Source organism: Arachis hypogaea, chromosome 2 (assembly GCF_003086295.3).
Source record: "Arachis hypogaea cultivar Tifrunner chromosome 2, arahy.Tifrunner.gnm2.J5K5, whole genome shotgun sequence".
Lineage (NCBI taxonomy): Eukaryota > Viridiplantae > Streptophyta > Magnoliopsida > Fabales > Fabaceae > Arachis > Arachis hypogaea.
Window position 1 is genome coordinate 8,142,130 of NC_092037.1, and position 21,354 is coordinate 8,163,483.

Genomic DNA, 21,354 nt, shown 5'->3' on the forward strand with positions numbered 1-21,354 from the left:
AATTAATCAAAATTTGTTTTAACTGTCTTTAATAGAATAATTTCAAGGATTAAAATACTTAATGATAAATAAATCTAAATTAGCTCTTAATAAGATCTTCTAAAATTTTTAGGTCTTACAGAACCCGCCAGGCTGGCCTGCGTAATTTGCCAAAAAAGACGGGTCTAACTGAAAATTTGAAACCACCATAATTAAAAAGTCCGCCAAACTTGCACCGTCTAATTCACAGATTTTGGCGGGGTGGGACGAGCTTCCCCAGCAGGCCCATCTACTTTTTTAAAAATTGAAGACGTTCTAAGTTATAATTTGGATTATATTTTATGTTCGATTGATTAGAGACTTGAAGATGTTTAATTATATGTATTGGACAATGTTTGTTTTATTTTTTACAATATTAGTTTTATTATTTTATTTCAAAAAACCTGATTGATGATTATGTTTATTACATATTTAGAATTATAAAAATTTTAATATTTGTGAATTTAAAAATTATAATTTTTTTATATCTTTAAAAAATAATAAATTTATTAAAATAGTTGTAAAATTATATATGAGTTAATATTTAATATTTAATATTTTTTCTTCTTGGAGTTTGCATGTTATGAGGTATACTAAACTGTGAATGGTGAATTTCGGAGTAACATAGTGCTGTGAGAGACTGAGAGGTTTGATTGTAGAATATTTTACATTACCTCTATAAAATAATGTTCAAAGTCTTAAAGAAGCAGCGTTAGTTACAGAGGGAAAGCAATAATTTTCAAATGGTGGCTATTCACTGCTGGTCCATATTTTCCCGGATCGATCTTACACAACAACTTACTACTACTTATTAAGAGTTTTTTATTTTTTTAAGACCAAAAAAATTAGGAGTGTTGGTAATAATTTGACTTCATGTTCAAGATTTGAAGACCAATAAACCACGTTCAAAAAGCTAAGATGATTTAATGAACAGAAAGGTCAATATACACATTAAAAATCATACTATTTTCTTAGAACGACTTTGAATAAAGCTTCATTAAATTTCTCATATTACATTTCATCGTTTGTATATGAAAAGTAGAGTTTGCAATAAAATTATATATTTTGGAGACGCATGATCACAACCGGTACTTATACCAATTTATTATTTATTATAACGCATCATAACTTGACCTACAACAAATCATAACATGTTTTTTCCTCTAATTTGTGGTTTTATGTTTCTTTATTTCTCGCCTACATTCAACAGATTTGTTCATACTCTTTATGTGATAATAATAAATAAATAAATATATATAATTTTAAATTTTGAATAAATAAATAAATAATATGTATAAAAATTATCATATTTAATTAAAAAATAATTTACCTTCTTTAATTAATATCATTTAATTATTTTTCTGGCAATGTATTTACATGAATCTAAAAAAATTATAAGTAATTAATAATATTTTTAAATAATATATAAATAATGTAAATTAATAAAATTAAAAAAATAAATTAATTTTAAATTTAATTAATAGTATTAAATTAAAATATAATATATTTTTATTTGATTAATAATTATTCATATGATATGATCTTTATTTACCTAACACTCCTCCATCTAAATTCTCTAAAAGCACCTCCCAAATGCTGTATGTCATTGTCACAACTCACAAGCCAAACAAGTGTCAACGTCACTGTTTTTCTCTCCATACATAATATGTGAATATGTGATATGTCATATGTGTGATATTATCTGATATATGTGATTAATTATTATGGTTGAAAGCTTTTTGCTATGCATATCAAAGACTCAACTAACACACACATTCGGAGTTAGACATTTATAATTTATAAAATAGGATGAGAAATGGTCCAATTCAATTAGGGAAATAATTTGACCCAGAAATTAAAATAGGGAATCTAGATATTATTAAAAACAAAACAAACAAAAAATCTTGATTTCCAAATACTTATACGAACACAAACTCATTACCTATTTATGTGGTCTCAATAGTCTTATCTATTGTATTCAAAGTTTGATCAATTTAGTTTAATTAAGGCTGTGTTATTGTTCCTGAAATTGGGACAAAAATTAGAAAATTGAGACGGAGTGTTATATTTGATAGTTATTAATTAAAAATTAAAATTTTTTAATTAAAATTTTAATTTAAAAATATATAAAATTTTAGTATTTTTTTAATATTTTTATAAAGTAAAACATAAATAATTAAAATTTTTTGGAATGAAAATTTAAACTTTAATAATATTTTCTTAAAAAAATACACTAATTTAATTTTTTAAAATTTAATTTTATTTATTAATTTTTATATTTATCTTAAATTAAATATAATACTAATCATACATAACTCAATCTTATATATTTTATACTAAATATAATATAAAAATTTAATTTAATCTCTATTTTTTAATTTTTATCTTTTAATTTTTATTTTTTAATCTCAATTTCTCTTTCACGAAATCTAAAATTTTAGACAATGAGAATAATAAATTCTCATGGTATTAAAAAAAAATAGTAAAATACCACTTTTATTCATAAAAGCTAAAAACATTCACATATTTATTCATAAAAGACGAAAATTACCATTTGTATATATAAAAAATGACTTTTACAAGAAAAATTATCCAAATCTTAAAAAATTAAATAAAATTCCTAAACTACTCTTTTCTCCACCATTACTACCATAATCTCTTCCCCTCTCTCTCTCTCTCTCTCTCTCTCTCTCTCTCTCTCTCTCTCTCTCTCTCTCTCTCTCTCTCTCTCTCTCTCTCTCTCTCTCTCTCTCTCTCTCTCTCTCTCTCTCTCTCTCTCTCTCTCTCTCGATGTTCTCAGCTACTCCGATCCGATCCCGAATTCTACCTCCACTTTTTTTCTTAACTACCACGCACCATCACTACTGCCATTACTGTCACCACCACCACCACTATCATCACCCTTCCTCCTCCCTCCACCTCTTCCACTCTGATCTCAACCGCAGGCTCCACTTCTCCTTCACCTTCCACCTCTTCCGAAAACTCTAACTTTGCCGCCTCCTCTTCTACCAACTTTGAAAGGAGCTGGGAGAGTTTGAAGAAAATCATTAACCAGCAAAGACCAAGTCACTACAAACTTTAAGCAATTGGTGCAAGAAGAAAACTCATCACCCTTCTTATCCACCTCACCACCATTCACATTCACATTCACATTACCACTCATTGAGTTCTGTGAGAAAATACCCAAGAAAGCCTTTAAGGAAACCTTGATTGACAATCCTCTCTTCTTTTTCATATTGTAGATATGAAATTCACCACCTTACTTCACCTGGGCAATCAAACAAACACCTTTCATGTCCTTATTCTTGTACCTTGACAGGAAGCAGTGCTCAAGATCCTTTGTAGTTTTTTGAATATCCACTTTTAAAAGGGATAGTGATTCCTTCACAACCTAAATGAAATTGAAGAAGGACTCAACTGGGTCATTTTCAGACACCATTTTTCGATAAATCCTTGAAAAAGTCACAGCCTTTGAATATGTGTGCAAATCCGAATTCGATTTTCTAAAACTTAATCCGAATCGTCGAATAGTAGAAGCAAAGATGCATAATGCAGAAGTCTCTTCACGCGCTCTATGGATTCCGTTAGGGTGCCAAACAATTAAGCTTGGTGGTGATGGAAGAAAGCAAATATGATTATGCTGGTGATGGTGGTGTTGGTGCTGTTGAATCGCGACCGACACCAATGAAAAAGTGTACGGCAAAGGGGTTAGGGTGACGGTTGAGAAGGAGAACGAGATAGTAGTACTGAATGGCGATATAGTCAATGTTGGGATAGGATTGTTGAGAACATATAGAGAGGGATAGAGAGAGGAAGACCATGGTTGTAGTAGTGGAAAGAAGTGTAGTTTAAAAATTTTGTTTAATTTTTTAGAATTTGAATAATTTTACTTGCAAAAATTATTTTTTATAGATATAAATAATAATTTTCGTCTTTTATGAATAAATATATCAAAATTTTTAATTTTTATAAATAAAAATGATAGTTTACTAAAAAAAATCAACTTTATGTTTCCCTTTCTATTATTTTTTTAGTTACCTATATGACAATGATCTTATATAAAATGTTTCTTCCTTTAAAAAAAATTCCAAATAGATAAATTGTTTTAAAAGTTTTATCAATAAAATCCATGCATGATTTGTTGCCATTTTTCATTTGTTTGTTTTTCAAAAGTTACAAGAAGCTTTATTTATTGAACTCCATAAAGGGATATTCCTTACACACGGATAGCATCCCTCGTAATGAGGGAAAGAATCCCTTCTTCGTAAATAAGTACATCTTGGAGGGTATTTCGGTAACTTAGAGCCCACCAAACACAAGCTTTCACTTTATATCAAAACCAGAAGATCTAAACCGTTAAACCTACATCGATGACCATCCAACGATCCATATTTCGATTTTGACCAAGGTACAAATTTTGAAGCTGGAATGATTGGGGTTTGATCGAGGTTTGACCGTAGAAAATTCAAAAAATTAATAAAAAATAAAAATTCTTTTTTCATTAACAAAACACAAAAGGCTCACCTGCGAAGCTCTCTGTCTGTACCTAAAAGGAAGGAGGGAGAGAGAGAGAATCTAGAGAGAGAAAATCTAGTAAGAAAGGAAGAGAGAGAGAGAGAGAGAAACGAAGGGAGGGAGATTCATAAGATTGTGTTGTGTTGGTGTTGTTTTGTGATTTGGTTTGTTACATTTTCTGTTGTTTCATTTTCCTAGCTTCTCTCAATTTTTTTAATTAAATATTTCAGTTATTTTGTTTGGTTTTGGGAAATTTGGGATTATTGGAACTTAGGGTAAGAAAGGGGGAGAGAGAAAGTTTGAGATTTCTCTCCCTCTTCCTTCTCTTTGTTTGGTTGTATAATTATAATTTTCTCTTTTTCTTTGGGGGAAAAGTTTCTATTTTTTTTTTCTCAGGGGTTTGATTTGAGGGATTTATTAGGGTTTGGATTTGTTTTGGGGTTGTGTGGGATTGGAATAAAAATCTGCAACCATGAATATGATGAGAAGGTTGAAGAGCATTGCTTCTGGCAGGACATCCATTTCTTCAGATCCTGTAAGATACACATTTCTATTTAAATCCCACAAATTTTTATGTTGTTGAGAATCTAGATTTAGATTGGGTTAATGTGATGAGCATGTCCATTGTTTGAGGCTTCAAGGGGATTACTTTTTTTTTTTTTGGTAACAAATGTCTAATTAATGCATGTTGTGTCAGGCGTAACATTTTTTTTTTGTGTGGTGTTTTCCCCTCTATTTATTTTTTAATTACATTATCTGCGATATTTTTTGTTTCATTTTATTTGTGAAATTTAGTTATTGTGTCAATCATTTTCAGCTCCCCTTTGATAATTTATGCTCATATGCATTTCTTACAATTTTCCCATCTTCTCTGGTTATTGAGGATTATGAATTTGTGATAATTGTTTCTGAGACATAGGTGGTTTATTCTCAAGCTTTATTTATTTATTTATTTTGTGGTCTTGATCTGATATGAACACAACTTTTTTGTCTATGTAACCACCTATTCAATGAAGTCCTCTTATTTTCTGAATTGATGATAACAGAAGCTTTGTGTATGTTTGGCATGGTTAAGTTGTTGGAAGTGTAATTTTGCAGAGATTTTGTGATGTTGAAGTCTTTTATTCTGATTTCTAAGCACAAATAATGTGTTTTGCCTTTTAAGGCAATAGATTGGTAGCTTTGTTAACATCAAAAGATACTTTTGCTTTAAACCTATTAGTTACATTGCATTGTTTATGGAATGTTGTGCTCTCAAATTAATTATGACGAGGGCTATGCATTGTGAACTTTGATAAGTGATTGGTTATTGAAACTTATTTTTCCCATGAGACACATTGGTAAAGTTCCATGTTGAGGTTTCTATAAGGTTCAAATTCGTTCATTTCAGGGAGGTGATTCTAGCACGAAAAGAGCTAAGTTTGATCAGGAAACCACAGGGAAAGTCAATGATGAATCGATTACCATAGACAAAGGCGGCCAAGATCAGGAAGATTTTGTAGATGCACAAATGGGGGATGCTGTTGGCACATCAGATGTATCTTCGGTAGCCAAAAATGAAAAGTCAGGTTTTGATCAACTTCCGAAAGAATTGCATGATATGAAAATTGCTGATGAGAAAAGGAAAAAGAACAATGAGAAGGTATTGTTATCGTTTCCTCTTCTTCTTTAGTTAAATTTGATCCATGTTTTGGTCGTAGCTGTGATACTTTACAAATGTTAGATTTTCATATTCATTGCAAATAGCTTGCATTCTTTTTAACGTTTCATGAACCGAGTTCCATCTATTAGTGACTTCAGTGATATATTTGCTATGTGCAGGATGTAGAAGCAACTGTAGTGAGTGGTAATGGAACAGAAATAGGTCAAATAATTACAACTGCTATTGGTGGCCGAGATGGACAACCAAAGCAGGTGATTACTTTATTCTTGTTGCAGCTTAATGAGATCATTTATTTTATATTGGCTAATTTAATTTGCATGTCTATAGGCAAATATATAATAATGCAACTGATACAGCTTATTAATGGCTTATGCAAAATATAGTACTTTTATTAACTCATTTCTTTTGGCTCAGACAATATCGTACATGGCTGAACGCGTGGTTGGAACTGGTTCTTTTGGAGTTGTTTTTCAGGTATTCATCTCTTTGTTGCTGTTTTTTACAAAATTGTGGTTGCCCTCTACTTTACCATTCTAGCATTGTTAATTACTCAATAGCTTATGAACAATACTTCCTTTATGTTGTAGGCTAAGTGCCTTGAGACTGGTGAACCGGTTGCCATAAAGAAGGTTTTGCAAGACAAGAGATATAAGAATAGGGAACTTCAGGTTATGCGCATGCTTGAGCATCCTAATGTTGTGCGACTAAAGCACTGTTTCTTTTCAACTACGGATAAGGATGAGTTGTACCTCAACCTGGTTTTGGAGTATGTTCCCGAAACTGTTTACAAGGTTTCAAAGCAGTTTATTAGGATGCACCAATATATGCCTATCATTAATGTGCAACTTTATACATATCAGGTAAGTGTTAAAATTATGAGTTGATTGATATATATGTCTTATTATCTTGTATTGATTATTCATGCATGTGCCTCTCTTGTAGATATGCCGTGCATTGAATTATTTACATGAAGTCATTGGCGTCTGTCATCGTGACATCAAGCCCCAGAATTTATTGGTAAGATTTTGTCTTTTAATTTCTGTTTATTTGGTCCTTTTTAAGTTTCCATAATGTCAACAACTTTGGTTTCACGAAAAACACTTGAGGGTTGAGACTGCTTAGAACTTGTTTCTATAGTATAAGTGCATTTTGGACTGACATATCAATTATTATGTATATTATAGGTCAATCCTCAGACCCATGAGTTGAAGATATGCGATTTTGGTAGTGCAAAGATGTTGGTATGTTCCTTTTGCTTGTGAACTTTTTATTACCTTATGACAGCACGGACGTTAGCTTATGAAATATTGCATGTTTTAGGTTCCCGGTGAACCCAACATATCATACATATGCTCGAGGTACTATAGGGCTCCAGAACTTATATTTGGGGCAACTGAATACACAACTGCTATTGATATGTGGTCTGTCGGTTGTGTTTTGGCTGAGCTCCTTCTAGGACAGGTGAGCATATGTGCAAGACTTTTTTTCTCCTCGTTTTATAAGAATAACATCGACCTATATAACCAGAAAGAACATTCAATTAGCTTAGTTTAAGTTCTATGAACTTGTAATATGCAAACTTATCCACATTTCATTGTCGCAGCCATTGTTTCCAGGAGAGAGCGGGGTTGATCAGTTAGTAGAGATCATTAAGGTACAACTTCTTGTCTTCTTTTGTTACCTTCCATCTCCTTTTTCTTTATAAGCTTTACCGTAAAAGTTTGATTCTCTTTTTCTTTTCCCAATCTGTTCTCTTGTTATGTATTACAGATCTTGGGAACACCTACCAGAGAAGAAATAAGGTGCATGAATCCCAACTACAATGAATTCAAGTTTCCTCAGATTAAAGCGCACCCGTGGCACAAGGTTAGTGGTTCTTTCCTCTGCCTGTCTCCTTGTTATTTCCTTTGTTTCAAAATAAACGTTGGACAAATTGGTACATACGAAAAAATGTATCATGAAGTGAATTGCATCCCTGATGCACTAATTTGTTTAGGTATTGATTTGTCCAAAGTGGCATTTTTATTGAACCGGAGGGAGTATATATATAAACGATAAATGATATATGCTTCAAGTTGTATCTTACCCAATTAGTAACAACAGGTTTTCAACAAGAAACTGCCACCTGAAGCAGTGGATCTTGTGTCAAGGCTACTTCAATATTCACCAAATCTACGTTGCACTGCGGTAAGAAAGTTATTTTGATTTGGAAATTTTACCTTTTTTTTCTAGATTGCATATTCAGTAACCTTAGTTTTATAACTATCTCTATTTTAAAATAAATGTCGCTCTTGCTGAATTAATACATTGAACAATGTTAATGCATGAGTTTTCAATGAACATGCATACTACCAAAGAGGGAAACCATTCTTGCATGTGATATTTATTTGTGTTGCAAATTGTTCTTATATTCTGCCATCATCTAAGTTGCATAAGAGTTAGGGAAATAATTGTTTGTTGTTTCCAGTTGGCTGCATGTGCACACCCATTCTTCGATGATCTACGGGACCCGAATACATGCCTGCCAAATGGGCGACCGCTGCCGCCGTTGTTCAATTTCACTGAAGCAGGTAAGATTTTATGGTCAGGTCAACATATGTGAATTATTTTTATTTTATTTATTTGTTCATCGCGGATGCTTAGTTAGGAAGTAAACAATGCAGAACTGGCAAATGCACCTGATGAATTGCGTCAACGTCTCATTCCCGAGCATGCGAGGAGTTCGAGCTGATTATAGCCTGTGACGAAACAGAAAAAATCCGTAGGGCATTGTAAATGGCGGCTTTTTGGATGAGAATAGAGGAAATTACCTTCACCAGCAATGTTTGCACACCACAACCCTCCAATTCAGTTGATGAGCCTGCACAAAATGTGACCATGCAAACTTGATAGGAAAACCCCTAACATTGTAGCAATCTCTTCTATGAAGGAACATGAAACATGAATGCAGGTGAATATACCAAAAGGATGAGAAAAGTGGCAGTTCATAATGGTGTTGCAATCATTTTTAGTAGTTTATATGTGTTTTTGGTGTAAGCCACATCCAGTGGAAGTTGTTGTGTTCTCTCTTACTATCTTGTAATCATGATGTTACCATATAGTTCACCTAAAAATGATTGTTTTATTTCTTAATTGGAACCAAGTTGGAAGAACCCTAAGTTGAGTAGGTACCTTTTTTTATGCTTAATATTATATCTACCAATATTCTTTTTCTAAATGGAAAATGGTCAATAATTCTTTTTGAAGTGATGTTTTATTGCAAGTTAGGTTAGAATTTATGAAAAACTTTAGCCTTGTATATTAAAGCCATTCAATTATTAACTTGGAATGTAAGAGATGGAAATGGAAGAATAATTATAGCTAATAAAAATACACATCCGATGCCTTGAGTGTAAGATGGGTAAAGGTTAGTGCTTGATTTAGACTATAATAAATGTTCTTACCCTGTGATGAGGAAAATCTTTAGTCTCACTTGATGAATTCGTTATATTCATATTTTAATATTAATATATGCAATTAATCTCTCTTCAATTGCAGCAGTACTTATACTGTTATACATAATGCACATTGACTTAAATTTTGTTATAATTAAAGAATGATTAGCTCCAACACCCTCAAAAGAGAAACGAGAAGAAAAAGCAGACATGAATATTAAGAAATTAAAATAAGAAAAAGAGGAGCTCAGTCGAACTTTTAATCATCGAATAGATGAGACGTGAAGGACCCTCCATCACAAGTTCTTGTCGTCATGGCTCCAAATGCACCAGCCTGGAATCGAACCCGGGTCTGTACCATGGCAGGGTACTATTCTACCACTAGACCACTGGTGCTTGATGTGCATTGTCCTATTATTTTTTAATGTGTTCAATGTCAGAATCAAATAAAGACATTTTCTTTTAAAAATATTAGAGTAAAATAATTGGAATGGTTCTTAACATTTCATTCTTGTAGTCATATTAGTGAGACTGGAAACTGTTATAACCCAGAAAAAAGCTCACAAATGAACAAAAATAATGGAGTGTAGGCAGAAAATTAGCGTATAACGAACATGATTGATGTTCAAAAATTTAAAAGACTAATTTGATTGAACGGTAATTTAAGAGGACCAATTTGATTAATAAATAAAATTTCAGAAGTAATCACAATTTACTCAAAGATTATTGGAGGATCACACATAAGCCGTGAGTAACTAATGAATTAATGATAGATGGTGAGAAGAAAGATAACGAACCATGAATAACATTAATATTATGTTACAAAATTTATATTTTATAGCATTTAGTTGGTAATGAAGAGATATTTTTGTAGTTGAGCAATGAATTGCTGTCTGGACAAGACAAGATTCGAATATTAGAATTGATCCTAGATTATACTAAGAGTCCGTTTGAAAAGTTTTAAAAGTAATTTTTTTGGGTTTTTGATTTATGAAAAGTAGTAGTATTAATGTCTGGTACAATTTTTAAAATCAAATTGCGGTTTTTTAAGAACTTATTTAGGAACTTATAGAGAAGTTAAAAAAATGACTTCTCTTATAATAATACTATTTTTTTTAACACATTTATATAAAATAAGTATTTTTAGTTAGGTAGCATTTGTTTTGAAATACTGAGACAGAGATTGAGAGACTGAGACTCAATATTATGTTTGTTGGTTCAGAGATTGATACTAAACTTTCTGTCTCTATCTCCAAATTTTCAGTATTTCAGTACCTCTAAAAAGTAAGGACACATGAGACTAAAATTTTTAGAGATGGAGACTAAAATTTTAATAACATTTTATATCTAAAATACCTTCATTTCAATTAATTAATTCCAATTTTACCTTTTGTGTAAATTAAATTAAAGTTTCATTCTTGTTTCAATTTTTGTCTCCCACTTTGCACCAAACAGAATACTGAAATTTATTTCAATCTCTGTCTCTCAGTCTCAGTCTTTTCATTTCTATCTCTCCACCAAACGTTACCTTAAAGTTAAAAAATAAAACACAAAATAATTTATTTATAAACTACTTTTAATATAAACATTTATTGTTTAAGTTTTTTTTTTTAAAAATTTAATTAAGTTATTTACCCAAATTAAACCTAAATCAACTCTCTTTACTACTATTTGAAGGTTGATTTTTTTTTTTGGGTTGGAGTTAATTTAATTAATGCATTTTTTCTTATTGTTAAATGTAATAATTTAAACTAGCAACCTAATAAATTTCAAAATTATGACTCTGTTGCTATAAATAATGAATTAGTCTCATTTGTGCAACTAGGTCTTTGAAAACAAAACCAACAATCCACAGCTAACGCCAACCTCCAACAACTCTCTTAATGGTTTAAGGTAGGAGCAGCATAAATTGAATTGTCCACATCTACCATAAGCTTACATGTGTTGCCAACCTTAACTAACGTATAAATGTGCAAGTACCAAGAAAAGTCCCACTTTAAAAAAGTTGTCACACAAGAAATTAAAAGTATAAAAATTAAAAAAATTAGGAGCTCAGATGCACTTGCATTTCAACCCCATGGATCAGAATTGTGATGGACCCACCATTCACAAGTAAATTTCATCACCGCCCCAAGGAGACTTGCACCAGCCGGGAATCGAACCCGGGTCTGTACCGTGGCAGGGTACTATTCTACCACTAGACCACTGGTGCTTTTTTGACTGGTTTTGTGACACATAGATATATATACTATCTGTAAAAATTTATATTCAAAAAAATTGATTGAGTTATATTATTTTAATAAATATATAACAAATATTAAATGAGCACCAACAATACAAATATATATATATATATATATATATACTCGTATGAATCCAAAGTTAACTTTCTTCCTTTCACAATCAAATAAAGCCCTTCCTATTGAAGGGGATGGGTTACGAATTAGGATTTTATAGGTTAAGTTTTTTCAAACAATCTGAAAAAAACATAATGCTTGTGATAATCAAAATGATAATATAAAGACAAAAATTAACCTAACCAATTCTGACAACCATTAATGTAGATTAACAAATACATATAAAGTTATAAATTAATAATAAAAAATATATATATGTATATATATATGGGAGTACCACTAATCCTTTTATTCTTCTTTATTATTATTTACTTATATATGCATAATACACTCTGTAATAAAATATATATAGGAACTACAAATTCATCAAGAGTAATAGTCCTTTATTTTCTTAATTCCATAGAGAAATTAGTTTTTTCATTTTTTTTTTTTGTGCTCTAAGAACAAGCAAAATATATTGCTCCATTTCATATATTATTTGTCACGACAATAAACGGGGTTGCCCAAAATAATAAGAAAACTCTATTTATTAATATGACAAATAATATATGAAGCAGAATAAAAAATTTATTTTATTATTCTAGGAGCACCTAGTAAAGAAGAACAATTCTTGTCTCATCAGTCATGAATCATTATCATGCGACAAGAAAGAGTTGTTGACGATGATGATTTTCTATTGTTATTGCTCTAGAAACATCATCTTGGATTTTATCTTATGAGTTGATGATTTCACATGGAATTGAGTCCCTAAGTTAATGGAAACTTTCCAATTTTCCAGTTTCTCTTGCTCCCATTATGAACCACACTTTGTTCTTACCAAAGCTCTGTTCATCTAACATGAACTCCTCCAACTTGGACCCACTTTCAAAACCTAGATACACATAAAAATACACACTCCTGAATTGAAACAACATTCTGTATTAACAGAAAAAAATGATGTGATAAATAGTTTCTTACATAATAAGTGATACTCTAATATTAATAAGTGATTAGTGAGTCATGTCTTACTTTTTATAAATGCAACAGATTTTTTTAGAGTATTTATTCATTTTGTTTCTCAAAGAATTTTGAACGAGACACTTTAGTTCTCAATTAAAATTAATTATTCAATTAATTTCTGACAATTAATTCCGTCAATCAGTTAGATTTTTGACTCCGCCAACTTTAATAAAAGACAAAATGGTCCCTGACAAATCAAACATGGGACAAAATAATTCCTGACCCCTTTGTTCGAAAATGACACTATTTTTCCCAATTTTCATCACATCTCACATAATCCTAACATTCATACTCTCCTTCTTTACCTTCACAATCTTCTTTTCCATCTTTTTCTTCTTCCTCTTCAGCTCCAAGATCAAGTCATGGTGTAACTGCCACACATGTCGCACCTACCTCAACATGTCATGGACTACACACTTTCTAAATCTCTATGACTGGTAAACTCACCTTTTTCACACTTCACCAACTCAGAAGCATCCATCTCCATGTCCTCAATAACAGCATCACCTCCAATCTCGACAACGTCCACCACATCCTCAAGACCAAATTTCACAACTATCCCAAGATCACGCCTTTCTCCACTCTCCGGCAAACAATACAGATTGTTGAACATTAGGACATCATAAGAAGATTCTCCTTCGACATCATATGTAAATTCTCATTTGGAATAGATCCCGAGTACTTCATTCTTTCTTTTTCAGAGTCCAAGTTGGCAGATAGCTTCAATATCGCATCCAAACTATCAGTTCAACGAGCAATGTCACCGTTGCAGCTCATATGAAAACTGGACCGATTACTGAACATTGGTTCGAAGAAGAAGTTGAAAGAAACGAGTGGAGTGGTGAACAATGTGGTCATGGAGATGATAGGGCAGAGGAGGAGGGAGATGATGACGATGGCGATGGGTCTTAACAAATCAGACTTGCTGTCTAGATTCATGGGATCCATCGAAGACGATAAGTACTTGAGAGACATAGTCATTAGTTTTCTGAGTATGAATTGATTGAGAACAAGTTGATGATTTTTCTTCTTGTGAACATTGAAGTTGTAGAGTGTACATTCTGTAACTTGAAGTTACATCGTTAAACTGTTAGTGTTATGCGAGATATGATGAAAATTGGGGGAGAACAATGTCGTTTTCAAATAGAGGAGGTCAGGGACCATTTTGTCTCCTGTTAGAATTGTCAGGGACTATTTTGTCCTCCGTTAGAATTGACGGAACAAAGGACCTAAGTGACTGACGGAGTTAATTGTTAGTGACCAATCAAGTAATATTTTAGTTGGAGACTAAAGTATCTAGTCTGAAATTTTTTGAGGACCAAAATGGGTAAATACTCATTTTTTATCACGACTAGCCATTTTGACACGTTTTAAAATTATTTGAGAACATTTTTATCGATAACAGAATTCAATAACATTTTTATCAGCGTTAAGATAATTCGAATGCATTTTTGGTAGTTTATCCCTTATCTTAATATTAGAAATTATCAAATTATAATATGGATAGTATTTATAATATTTTCTTTCATTCTATTTTTTATTTAAATCATCTTTTATTTATTGACCTAGATTTTGCATAAGATATTTTTTTTGTCATCCGAACTTTTATTAATGAATGTTAAATAAGATAAGTTTTGACTTTTTTTGTCATCTTAATATTACCGTTTCTTAAAATTTAATGCATCTCTTTTGGGGTTTATAATTTCAGTTCTACTACACATCCAAGTCTTGCTACTAACCAAATCCAACAAAGTTAGTTCGTTATTGAGAGCGTGTATACACACTTCAACTCCTAGTAACAGCATCGCGCATTTCTTCTTCTTCTTCTTCTTCTTCTTCTTCTTCGCGTTCCTTCTTCTTTTTTGCGCTCCTCTTCTTCCTTCTTCTTCTCTGCATCTTTATTACTCTACATGCAGTTGCTGTGCTTTTTTTTTCTCTTTCTCTTCCTGATAATTTTGCAGTCTTATGTATTTATTCTTCTTCTTTATTTAAATTTTTCTTCTTCTTCTTCTTCTTATGATGATGATGATACATAAAAACACCAAATTCAAGTCAATGACAAGAGTCACATTAAATCTAAATTAAAATAACACCAAAATTTTTAAATGGTTACACACAAAAAAACTGAACTCAATTAAACAAGCACAAAAACATGAATTGTAACATCTTTACTATCATAATGTCACGTTTTTGGCTGCGCCACTCTAATAGCAAAAAGTATTACGACGACTTTATATACTTAATAATAAAATAGGACCATTTGACTCGAAACCGTATTGCTGTTTCCGTTTAAAAAAAACGAAAATGTTTTTTATGAAAACAAACAAACATATACATATATACAAATTTTTTTACCCAAGTAACTTATAAATATTATATACATATATGTCATTAGAGTCACAACTCCTATCCCTCTTACAAGAATATAATAATAAAGGCAAAGAAAATCTATAATTGTATATACAACAATATAAAATATAATCAGACGTGTAGAAAACTTCTTAAACTCTTTGTCCATCTGAAAAGAAAAATATATAAAGGATAAAAATATCGTTATCGTTGGTTCTAAGTAAAATTTTTTTAAGAATTATCATAAGATGATATTTTAAATAAAACTATTTTCAATCGCAGTGATCGTCAGTTTATTATATATATATATAAGAGTGGTAGATAATTAAAAAAATAAATATAAATCTAATTATATATTATTATTATATCAATAAAAATGATTTTTTTTATAATTATCACAAATAATTATTTAAAAATAGAAAAAAATCTTAAAAGGCTTTTGACAGTTACTTTAAAAGACAACGAGACCTTTAACATAAAGTTGCTGATCTCCTAGATTTTTTCAAAAAATTACCCTTTTTAACCCCTAATCTTTACTTTTATGTGACTGATTAATTTCTGTGCAAAAAAAAATCAATATTTTTTTTAGGACAAGGATTAATCAATCAAAAATAAAAAAATATTTTTAATTTAAAACCCTCGTAGTTCTTTAAAGTAAATGTCAAAGACCAAATTAAATATTCACTTTTAAAAATATAATTAAATAAGTATGAAATAATTTATATTGTCTATACATCAACACTAAGCGCTAATTTTAAAAGGTATTTTACGTTTTAAAAGGTATTTCACGAGCTCCTTATATGATTATATCAAGGTGACAAAGTTACGTACTCTCATGACACGTTTTCCATCGTGTTTTACAAATTAGAATAATATACAAGGAATTAATCGATTTTCACCGTAGCTATTAGCTAATTGACTTTGAGAGGGAAGAAGGGTGAAACTTTCTACCACACGCTTTCTTATTTTGAACACTTCCAAGTTCCAAAAAGCCATCTCAGGATTCTCACATGGCGAAAATTTTCTCATTTTTGAGACGAGAAGAACGTCAGAGGGCTATAAAATTTATTATTTTTATAAATAATTAGTTAATAATATTTAAAATATAAATTAAAATATATTATTAAATTATTAAATTAAAAAATTAAAATAATAATTTAAAATATTAATCAAAATAATAAATGTAACTTATCTTTAAATCTTTTTCTTTCGGAAATTCAATATTTTTACACTACTATTTATTGTACATTAAAATTAGACACATGTAAACAAATCCAAGGATACATATCTATATATTAAATAAATTCAACTTATGTAAGACTTCTGTATTAATATTTTGAGCATACCAAAAGAGACGGAATATATACTAAGGAGGAGGTTACAAGTTTGAAGTCATTGAACATCCATAACAACTTATAACAAGCCTTCATCGCAATAAATTTCAACTCAAGCTGACTTTGTATAAACTTTGACCAACTAACAAACCTCTTGTAATTACAATCTATATTATTATACATCACTTTTTTTATTTTGTGTATATAACTAAAAATAAATAAAAAATAAAAAATAAAAAATTTATCATTTATGCTAATAAAATTGGTGAAAATTCGGGTGGAGTTGACTTCACGTGAAGTTAATAGCTGAGAGTCGTTAGATGAAAATTTAGTCAAATCAGTCAAATTATCTAATGACTCTCAGTTATAAATTTTACGTGAAGTTGACTGGACTTGAATTTCCACCAATAAAAATACATAAAAATACATAAAAATAACATCTCTTAATTAAAATATAAAATATTAAAAAAAATAACAAAATAATAGATCATCAAATAATAATATTAGGGTAGTTCCACCATACCGGAACTCCAAGAACAACTTCTTCACCAGATTCCTTAGTCTTTTTCTGATCCTCCACCAACTCCTTCACCGTATTTTCGACCGGTGGTGCCGCCGTCATTCTCCTCACGGAGAAATGAATAACTCCATTTCTCCTTCCATCCCAATCCCTCAACCTATAACTCAGCACATTGTGGCCGTTGCTGTCGCCGTCAAACCCATTAGAACCACCTAACAATATATCCGAAATAGCAATCCTTGCCACCCCAACGGGTCTAGCACTACTTGCTCTTGAGTTCTTGCATTGAACTTCAAACGTGATGGACCTTGCATGCATTGGAATCTCAAGCAATAACTTCTCGTTCCATGAAATCAAACTTGAGCAATGATTATTGTTGATAATAATGTCAGTGTTTTTGGCTGCTTTTGTTGTGCAAGATTTGAGTGACTCAGCTCGAACGACGACGTATGATTCCTCCTTCACATGAACGTTTTCACCGGAAATAACCGTAATCTCTAGAGTTTGTGAGCTTACCCCCATAGCTTAGAGTGTATGTATTAATTATGTAACAAAATAATAAGACTATGAATAATGTGTGTAATGTTTTTGGTGAACAATAAGCAGAGTTGAAGGATGGTTTATATAATATGTAAATGTGTTATGGGGAAGGGGGCACGAAAAAGAGAGAGAAAGAACAAAAGAAATTGAGGTGTCGTTTCGGTGGTTTTAATGGATTTTAATTCTCTCCGTTTGGTTGGTGTGTAGTTAATGTGTAATATGTGTGGGGACTTTGACTTTTGACTTTGACCTCTTCGCTTCATCGTTTTTAACTTTTTATACACCACACGCACTCTGATAGTGAATCCGCGCGCGGTTTGGTACATTTCATGGGAAAAATAATATGCAGTGTGTTCCGAATGGAGAGCGTGTGATCTATTGTGGACGAATAATCTCATATTATTGGATGAAATTTTATATTATTAAAAAATTAATAATAATTAATTAATAATTATAAATTATAAAATTAATTAATTTTTATATTTGTTATAACTAAAAAAAAGATATATATATATATATATAATTAGTCATTAAATTAATTTATATATTTATATATAATTTTATGTATTATTTAATTTATTTTTAATATATATTTTATATTTTAAAATATATTTTATATAAATAATTAATTTTTTTATATATGTAGATTATTGTAGCATAATTGATGTATAAACTATATATACTTTTATTACAAATTAGTTTTTACTCTTTTCATTTATACAACTAAAAAAGAGTTAAGTATAAGGTAGCTAATTAGAGTCATTATAAAGTCTGTTATTAAAAAGAAAATAACTCTCCACTATCTTAATTTTTTAAATTTTAAAATTAAAAACACAAAAATTAATTTAAATTGACTTATGTTATAATTGGTTCCTATACTTTTTCACTTACCAAAATCTTGATAGGCCTCTAAATAGGGATGTTACGTTTATTCTGCATAAAAATTGCGACTCTTCAAACTGCCGCAATTTTATTTTTTGAAGCCAATTAAAAAAATTGAGGCAGTTTCAACTTTCAAATCACAAATCGTTTACCTAATTAACGATGATTATAGCACAGCAGTGTTTGTTGAAAATTGCTAAGAATCTTTACCAACGCCTTAATAAAAATTGGCAGCGAATCAAATTCGCGGATCCGTGTAGCGGCGGTTCTAAACCGCGCAAATCTCTTGTGAGACGGCCGCCATTGTTTATTTTCCTTGTGAATTTCCGAACCGTAAGCAACAACCAACAACCGACTTTCAACTAAAAGTGTTGTTATTCACTTTGACCATATAACTTGCCAAACACGTAATAACTCCGTCTAAATTAAGAAGATAATTTTGTTTACTAATATATATTATAATTGACAGCATAAATAAAAAAGAGTAATTAATTATGTATTGTATCAGTAAATTAATTATAATGCTAAGTCAGGATTAGGCTGTTATTAGAGTCCGTTAGAATTAATTAGAATAACAACTCTCTAAATAATAATGTCTCTAATTTGTTATGTGCAATTGCATCATTCACACTTTAATACAATTGAGAACAATTTCTCTTTGTCTTTCTGAAATCATCAATTGAAGCACCAGAGTCTCCTACCTTTCAATAATAATTAATAAAGGAGAAATACTAGGGGACAATAATTTTATTGAACAATATAAACAACCATCAATAAAATAAAAACACATTACATCTCCAAATTAACCTTTTAAATTTTAATATTAAAATAACCATTTATACACTAATAAAATAAACATCCGATATATCTATTATTTATATTGTTTAATATTTTCATTGTTCACCTATACTTTTCCTTAATAAAAATGTGAACCTTGTACATTTGAGTTTTGCTTTTGCATTCTTTTCTTTTTTTTTTTTTTCGTTAGCAATGAATGTCCTTATTATGTATTTCATGTAAGAATCCCTTATATAAAGTAATACCAAAAACTAAGTAGTGAAGCAAGCTAATTACGATTTATAGAAAATTCTATGTGAGCTTAAATAATAAATATATCTCACTACATGCATATATGCTTAAAATTAAAAATAATGTTACATGGCCCGTAATAATTTGTATTTAAATTTACAAATATTTTATAGACAAAAATATATAATTTATATTTATATTTATTAAAATTTTTATATTTATGTGATAATTGTAAAAAAATAAAAAAAGAATAGATAAAGAAATTTTATTGATTGTTGATTGATTGAATTGTACTGAAGTGTGTTATAAACTATGAGGATAAAACTAAATATATATAGATCATTGTCTTATGAAATATAAAAGCAAATAAAGATAAGATAAGAACAACTAAAGATAAAATAAAGATAAGATAATAAAGACTAAAATTGTAATTGAATTTATGTATTATGTTGGGTTGAATTTATGGGTCACGAGACTTCTTTATTGTTGTCATGAACTAAAGTAAAAGAGTAGTTTAATAATATGAAATAATATAGCTTGTGTCTATATTTTTTAAAATTTGTATATATAAATCTATAAAATTTATTTATTAAAAACAATTTAATATTTGTGCTATATGATAACCAAATAATAATAATAAAATATTAAAAATGGCTGGCTCTTGAAATTTTTTTAAAAGAGCAATTAATTAAATGAATCCTTGATCTGGAAAAACAAAAAATGAATAAACTTAAAAAACAACAAAAAAGAGAGCAATAATAATATAGATCTTCAAATAATATTGGGGTAGTTCCACCATAAAGGAACACCAAGAACAACTTCATTGGAGTTCTTATTATTCTTCTTCATGTGATCCTCCACCGGCTTCACTGCTTCTTCCACGGCGGCCATGGCCTTCGCAGTCGTTACGGAGAAATGAATAACTCCATTTCTCCGTCCATCCCAATCCCTCAACCTATAACTCAACACATTATTGTCGCCGCCGCTGTTGCCGCCGAACCCCGAACCACCCAACAATATATCCGAAATAGCAATCCTTGCCACCCCAACGGGTCTAGCACTACTTGCTCTTGAATTCTTGCATTGAACCTCAAACGTGATGGACCTTGCATGCATTGGAATCTCAAGCAATAACTTCTCGTTCCATGAAATCAAACTTGAGCTATGATTATTGTTGATAATAATGTCAGTGTTTTTGGCTGTTTTTGTTGTGCAACATTTGAGTGACTCGGCTCGAACGACGACGTATGATTCCTCCTTCACATGAACGTTTTCACTGGAAATAACCGTAATCTCTATAGTTCGTGAGCTTAGCCCCATGATGCTGATGCTAATTAGATATGTGTGTGTGGTGTTAGTTTAGATTGTTTTCGTTGTTGTGATGAGGGAGATTAATAACGAGGGTGAAGGTTGATGCTCTTATAAGGATGTCAAGGGGTACAAAAATTTGTTGGAAGGGAACACGAAAAAGAGAAAGAAATAGCGAAAGAAGTTGACGAGTTCTTTCGTGATATATATGCGTGGACTTTTTTACTTTTGACCTCAGCTTACTTACACTTACACCATTATAAATACAGAGCTTATTATTAAATATTAGTTAACGTAATATAATATAACTAATAAAATTTATTATTTTTAATGATCAGTATTTAAATTTTAAATTATAATAAAAAATATTAATTCTGACGCGTCATTCGTGATAGGAATATACCGA

At 30.4% G+C, this 21,354-nt stretch overlaps 3 protein-coding genes and 3 non-coding genes across 6 annotated transcripts; 1 reads left to right on the top strand and 5 right to left on the bottom strand.

The window, feature by feature from the left end:
• Window positions 1-4,164: 4,164 nt before the first annotated feature.
• Window positions 4,165-9,441, top strand: LOC112736123 (shaggy-related protein kinase theta). Its single transcript, XM_025785465.3, has 13 exons — window positions 4,165-5,068; window positions 5,924-6,175; window positions 6,355-6,447; window positions 6,611-6,670; window positions 6,784-7,056; window positions 7,139-7,213; window positions 7,381-7,437; window positions 7,517-7,657; window positions 7,800-7,850; window positions 7,967-8,062; window positions 8,300-8,383; window positions 8,664-8,766; window positions 8,860-9,441. Exons 1-13 carry the CDS (start codon window positions 5,006-5,008, stop codon window positions 8,925-8,927), a joined length of 1,416 nt encoding a protein of 471 aa, XP_025641250.1. The 5' UTR covers window positions 4,165-5,005; the 3' UTR covers window positions 8,928-9,441.
• A 514-nt stretch (window positions 9,442-9,955) lies between these two features.
• On the bottom strand, window positions 9,956-10,026 carry TRNAG-GCC (transfer RNA glycine (anticodon GCC)). The gene has a single exon. It is a non-coding gene; the product is annotated as a tRNA-Gly (tRNA).
• Window positions 10,027-11,678: 1,652 nt separating this feature from the next.
• LOC112765242 (small nucleolar RNA snoR114) lies at window positions 11,679-11,761 on the bottom strand. The gene has a single exon (XR_003183574.1). It is a non-coding gene; the product is annotated as a small nucleolar RNA snoR114 (small nucleolar RNA).
• A 10-nt stretch (window positions 11,762-11,771) lies between these two features.
• Window positions 11,772-11,842, bottom strand: TRNAG-GCC (transfer RNA glycine (anticodon GCC)). The gene has a single exon. It is a non-coding gene; the product is annotated as a tRNA-Gly (tRNA).
• A 5,317-nt stretch (window positions 11,843-17,159) lies between these two features.
• On the bottom strand, window positions 17,160-17,711 carry LOC112736133 (BON1-associated protein 2). Its single transcript, XM_025785473.3, has one exon. It carries the CDS (start codon window positions 17,709-17,711, stop codon window positions 17,160-17,162), a length of 552 nt encoding a protein of 183 aa, XP_025641258.1.
• A 2,571-nt stretch (window positions 17,712-20,282) lies between these two features.
• LOC112736144 (BON1-associated protein 2-like) lies at window positions 20,283-21,123 on the bottom strand. The gene has a single exon (XM_025785482.3). The coding sequence runs from the start codon at window positions 20,958-20,960 to the stop codon at window positions 20,412-20,414; it is 549 nt and encodes a 182-aa protein (XP_025641267.1). The 5' UTR covers window positions 20,961-21,123; the 3' UTR covers window positions 20,283-20,411.
• Window positions 21,124-21,354: the final 231 nt, after the last annotated feature.

What these genes read in the sequence shown, in the direction of transcription:
- LOC112736123 (XM_025785465.3), top strand. Translation starts at nt 5,006, where the DNA reads ATGAATATGATGAGAAGGTTGAAGAGCATTGCTTCTGGCAGGACATCC. An exon ending in TCAAGCCCCAGAATTTATTG is followed by an intron (nt 7,214 to 7,380) that starts GTAAGATTTTGT and finishes TGTATATTATAG; the next exon opens with GTCAATCCTCAGACCCATGA. An exon ending in AAGCGCACCCGTGGCACAAG is followed by an intron (nt 8,063 to 8,299) that starts GTTAGTGGTTCT and finishes TAGTAACAACAG; the next exon opens with GTTTTCAACAAGAAACTGCC.
- LOC112736133 (XM_025785473.3), bottom strand. Translation starts at nt 17,711, where the DNA reads ATGGGGGTAAGCTCACAAACTCTAGAGATTACGGTTATTTCCGGTGAA.
- LOC112736144 (XM_025785482.3), bottom strand. Translation starts at nt 20,960, where the DNA reads ATGGGGCTAAGCTCACGAACTATAGAGATTACGGTTATTTCCAGTGAA.